We start from the raw sequence: 5,515 nt of genomic DNA, 5'->3' as shown, positions 1-5,515 counted from the left end.
GGTATTACAATAAATGTATGGATATTGAAATGAAAATAATAGTTTGAAAATAATTTGATGCACAGAACACTTATCTATAACATTAGTTGTGATTATTTATACATTTAAGTTAAGCATAAGAGGCAGTTGTATGCAAATAATAAAACAAATGTTTTATTCATGTATTGCGTAGTTGTTGTAATAATAATAATAATAATAATAATAATAATAATAATAATAATAATAATAATAATAATAATAATAATAATAATAATAATAATAATAATAATAATAATAATAATAATAATAATAATAATAATAATAATAATACACAAGTTGATCGCGTGGTTTCTTTAAAACCGGCAAGTTAGTTGACTTGACCATGAAATTGCGTAACCATTTATTTGGTAACAACATAAACTTAATTTTCCTTTTAATTTCATTTTTTAATTAACGAGAAGATTAATTCTTGATTATTAAATATGGCAATAAAAACAGTAGATCAGACAAACCCCAAATTGTCCACTTTCATCCACTAAACATTAAATTAATAATTAATAATTTATTAATTAAAAATAATATATCGGATTAAAAAAATATTTAATCCATAAAGATCTGGATTTCTCCCTCGTCCTATCTCATGCACACGAACAGCATACATAAATCAGTATGAAAATAACAAATCATGGAAACATTCATAGGCGTATGTTTATTTCTTGTAACAGTTTCTGAATTCGTTATCTTATTTAAATGAAATGGACCGGTGAAAAAAATCTTCATTATTGGTTTAACAAATAAATTCCAAGAATATTGGCTTTTAACATATATTCCGTATTTAGTAAATTCGCAAGTTGATTCGATTCTACACAATTTTGTTCTTTTGGTTTATGGATTATATAAATACATGCATACAACACGCATTGATTTATGGTACATGATTTTAAAAAATATTATAAATAAACTAGAAAACATTTTTCGCTTATAACTATTATTATCCTAAATAAGATTAATTGTAACATTTTTTTATTTGATAAAATCGTAATTACCTTTATATTTATGAAATTAAATTACAAATATTTTTAAAAAATTAATCTTTATACGAACAACATCATTTACCTTTACCTAAATCTGGCTGTTTTACATTAAGACATTCCAAAATGCCTTTTCCAATTAAACCTTTAAATACCAAAATAGAGAAATAAATGATTTGTTTTTTCCCTAAAAGATAATTACTTTTTTTTTAATTGGTGTATATGTGATAGTGGGAAGGATAGAGGAGTTCTCAACTTGACATTTGGTTAATGATAAGCTCAGTGCTTTTCCTTTTTCCTTCCACATAATTCTTATTCAATTTTAATTAAATCTAATGGATTTTGTGTTATTTGGCGAAATCAATCAATAAAATGCGATGTTTTTTTTATAATAAAATATTATGTTTGTGCATATATTTCTTTGTTAATTAAAACCTTGGACCACACCTATATATATATATATATGCGTATATATATAACTCTCGATGAAATTTAATGCATATTTATACGCTATATTATAGCATTCTTTTATTTTATCCTTTTTCGGGTCGATAGCGAGAATTGTAATTATTGTGTATAAGTGCTTGAATTAGCTTACAAACTACATACTTATATATGTTTGTAGATTTGTATATGTGCTTTGGACAAAAGTGTCATTCTAATATTAGAAGAAGAAATTTTCTAATTAAAATTTGTGATTAGGCTTTATATATTGTATGGTGTAATTTCCATGCATTAAAGACATTCAATTTCTCTATTCGAATGAAAGATAATACTAGTTTTTAGAAAATGATAGTATTATATGCTAACCAAATATTAAACTATAAGCTAACAAGAAATTATGGCAAATTGTTTCACATAACTAGTTTTAATTAACCTTAAAAATCTTTAAAATCCAACATTTTTTTTAACATGATTCGTACTCCCATGGACGAATTTGATTAATGGATAAAATTTACTCCCTCCGTTTCAAAATATTTGTAGTTTTAGATTATTTTTCATGTTTCAAAATATTTGTCGTTCTATATTTTCAAGACATTTTTTACAATAGTTTACAATTTTATCTCTATCAAATTCTAATAAATTATTAATGATAACATTGTTTTTATCATTAAATAAAGATATATGTGAAAAATATGAAATAACCTAAAATAACAATTATTTTGAAACAAATGGAGTATTAATCACTATATACCCAATAAATCAAGAAAAAAATAGACGTTAGAACTTAGATGTGATATTAATTATGGTGGATAATCCGATTGAAGATCATTAATAATACCCACAGTGGCAGAATCGTAAAAAACAGAAGAAAGGAAGGCTAAAAGGGGGAAATCTAAAGAAGAGTACTAATAGTCCGAACGGCGCAAGTATCTTCCCTTGTCCGATAACCACTGTGGTTTCTCTCGAACAGGTAACTCTCTCTCTCTTTCTCTCTCTCTCTCTCTCTCTCTCTCTCTCTCTCTAAAGTCTCCCTCAAATTCTCATTTTTCTGTGATTTTCCTTCACTTTCCGACCCATTTTCTTGCCAACCAAACAGGCCCGAACCCTAGCTCACTCTCCCCGGGAAAAAACGAAAACAAACCGGAGTTCTCTCTCGGAAATCACAACATTCTCTTATCTTTAAAAAAAGTACGAAACTTTGTCCATGCTTTCATTTTTTCAGCTGAATTCGACGAAATTTTCGATCTTTCTTGTTATTTTCGCTCTAAAGTTTCGATTTTTGATCATTTTCTTATCTGGGTGTGCTTCAAGATCGTGTGATTCAACTTTTTTAATCTGATCTTATCTTCATTTGTTTTGATTCTTGCAGATCTGTGATCTATCTGGATTCTACAATGGCAGATACAATCATCATCTTCAAACTTTTCAGTAGCTGAAGCTCGAGGTTACATTACAGGAAAAAAACTGAGATTTTTTTTTTCCCTCGCTGCCATTGTCGTCTCTAGTGAGCTTGACACCTGTAAACCCAGTGAGTTGAAAAGCTTTCATGTTGGCAATTCTTGAAGCAAAGCAGCTTTCTCAATTATTTTAATGGTTTTGTTTTTAAAATTATTAATTGAGCTAATCCTATTTAATTAAATTGGTTCATGAGATTATTTGTACTGCCATTTTTAGGGTCAGCTTCTAGCTCCAGGAACAAATCTTCCCTCTTCTTCTTCAGCTATTATACCCCTAGATTTTTTTTTTGTTGGGTATTTATCATTTATTATTACGAATATTATTGGAGCAACTTTTGTATAACCAAAGTTCATCGTCTTTAGGGGAAAACTGTACGAGCCCTAGGTTTTTATTTAGGGTTTCTGAAAAGGCTCTTAAGCTATGACCATGTACTGTCTAATGAAAAATTGCAGATCTGCAATCGGTACATGCTGAAAGTATACATCTTTTACAATTTTAGTTTCAAATATATATATATATATATATACGTATATTTTCCGATGCTTTTAATTCTAATTTAATTTCTTTTTCCTCCTTTATTCAGGCTCAATCACTGCAAAAACTTCAGGCTTTGCTTATCATAGCTCTGCAACAGTAACCTCTCAAAGAATAGAGAGAGAGAGAGTCAAAGAGAGAGAGAGAGGTCAATGCTTAGGGCACATCTGTCTCAGCTTCCCGCCGCCGCTGTCGCCGTCGCCGCCGGGAGACTTTTCTCTGTCTGAGCAGAAAGAAAGAACAAAACCCAGTTTCTTGCTCTACTGACAGAGAGAGATTTGAGATTTGTAAGAGATAAAGTCGGTGACTTCGGATCGTGGGTTCGTGGATTCACACAAGAGGTATGAGAATAGCGTTCGAATGGAGGTCGACGACGTTCAGACGCAACAACCCAGCAGAAAACTGCCGAGATTCTCCAACGAAGTCGACGCAGACGGCGGAGGACTCGCCCGAAGAGCTGACAACAGCGGCGACGGCGACGACGAGGGAATGAACAACAGCTTGAGCCTGAGGAGTAGTTGGAACCCGTCGTCTCGCATCGTTAGGGTTTCGAGAGCTTCCGGAGGGAAAGACAGACATAGTAAGGTCCTGACATCGAAGGGTCCGAGAGATAGGAGGATAAGGTTGTCCGTTTCGACGGCGATCCAATTCTACGATCTGCAAGATAGGTTGGGTCTGGATCAACCGAGCAAGGCGGTGGAGTGGCTGCTCCATGCGGCGACGGATGCAATCGCCGATCTGCCGTCGATCAATGCATTTCCCGATGGATTAAGCGATGAGAGAATGGCCAGCAATGGCGGAAACAATGAACAAGAGCTGGGAGATTTCGAAGGACAGAACCATAACATGAACCAGACACTGTCACTGTCGAAATCCGCTTGCAGCAGCACGTCGGAGACGAGCAAGAACTCGTCGGCGTTATCTCTATCGAGATCGGAGATTCGTGGTAAAGCCAGAGAGCGAGCTAGAGAGAGAACGGCCAAGGAGAAGGAGAGAGAGAAAGAGAGGGAGAGAGAAAACGACGTCGTTCAAGCTCCGACGCCGATTCAGCCTCAGAGCTCGTTCACTCAGCTTCTCACCGGCAACCACCACGACGAAGCTAGCCCGACCGGTAACCACCATAACCGGCATTGGACCGGAACATCATCGGTCGAGTATTTCAGCCCGGTTCAGCTCATACCGCCGTCTTCTTTCTCGCGAACCCACCAAGCTTACAACGGTCCAATCCATGCCGGAATCTCTCCTCTCCCTCATTTTTCTCCGTTCACCATCTCCGGCGAGAATCACCATCACCACCACCATCAAGAACCTCTCCAGAGTCAACATTTCTCGTTCCTACCGCCGGAATCTCTGATCCAGACGGCGGGCTCCGCCGCAACCGCCGATTACAGCACTCTGAACTTCAGTATCTCTTCTCCGGCGGCGGTCGCCGGTGGAGGAGGCGTATCCGGGTACAACAGGGGGACCCTTCAGTCCAATTCACCGTCTCTCTTTCTCAACAACAACATCCAGAGGTTTTCTCCATCGTCGACCACGTCTTCGGCTTCGTCGTCTTCTCCGATGGACAGCCAAAGCGTGCCCTTTTTCACGGCTACGCCGTCATTGGAGCACCACCACCACGGCCATCAGATCCCGGCAACTTTCGACGGCCGCCTTTACCTTTATCACGGCGGAGACGGAGGCCGGTGCCCCGACCAAAAGCAGGGCAAGGGACGCAACTAAAAGCCTTGTCTGTGTTCACTTTCATCAACGCTTCTTGCTTCATCACTCATTACAGCTCTGGTTAGTTTCCTAAGATCTCTGCCCCTCATTTAATCCCTATTTTCAGATTATAATCAATCAGTGCAAACTATGAATTCGCAAGAATGGGTCTGAAGTTATTTCAAAAATCTTGCAAAAAGAAAAAATCACTGGCTTTTCTTGATTATTTGATTTTTAATGCTTTCATGCTTGTGGATTAGTAGTACCATGTTTGTTTGCTTTGCTTTTCTTGGGTTTCATAAAGAAATGTGGCCATTGGGGAGAGGACTGAGCCTTATCTTTTTTTTTTTCACATATTATATATATAT

The 5,515-nt window shown here is 36.0% G+C and overlaps 1 protein-coding gene across 3 annotated transcripts in view; it reads left to right on the top strand.

Moving 5' to 3' along the window:
• Window positions 1-2,377: 2,377 nt before the first annotated feature.
• Window positions 2,378-5,515, top strand: part of LOC104814308 (transcription factor TCP24) — a 5,153-nt gene continuing 2,015 nt past the window's right edge. Inside the window, exons 1-4 of one of the 3 annotated variants that reach the window (XM_010542288.1) lie at window positions 2,378-2,424; window positions 2,551-2,642; window positions 2,824-2,982; window positions 3,496-5,471. In XM_010542288.1, coding sequence (XP_010540590.1) covers window positions 3,807-5,168 — 1,362 coding nt within the window. In that variant the 5' untranslated portion in view covers window positions 2,378-2,424; window positions 2,551-2,642; window positions 2,824-2,982; window positions 3,496-3,806 and the 3' untranslated portion in view covers window positions 5,169-5,471. The other 2 variants (XM_010542289.1, XR_771886.2) reach the window with 2 other exon arrangements.

This window comes from Tarenaya hassleriana, unplaced genomic scaffold (assembly GCF_000463585.1).
Source record: "Tarenaya hassleriana unplaced genomic scaffold, ASM46358v1 Cleome21, whole genome shotgun sequence".
Taxonomy (NCBI): domain Eukaryota; kingdom Viridiplantae; phylum Streptophyta; class Magnoliopsida; order Brassicales; family Cleomaceae; genus Tarenaya; species Tarenaya hassleriana.
Note: the sequence above shows the minus strand (reverse complement) of the source record. Positions and strands in the feature narration are given on the sequence as shown.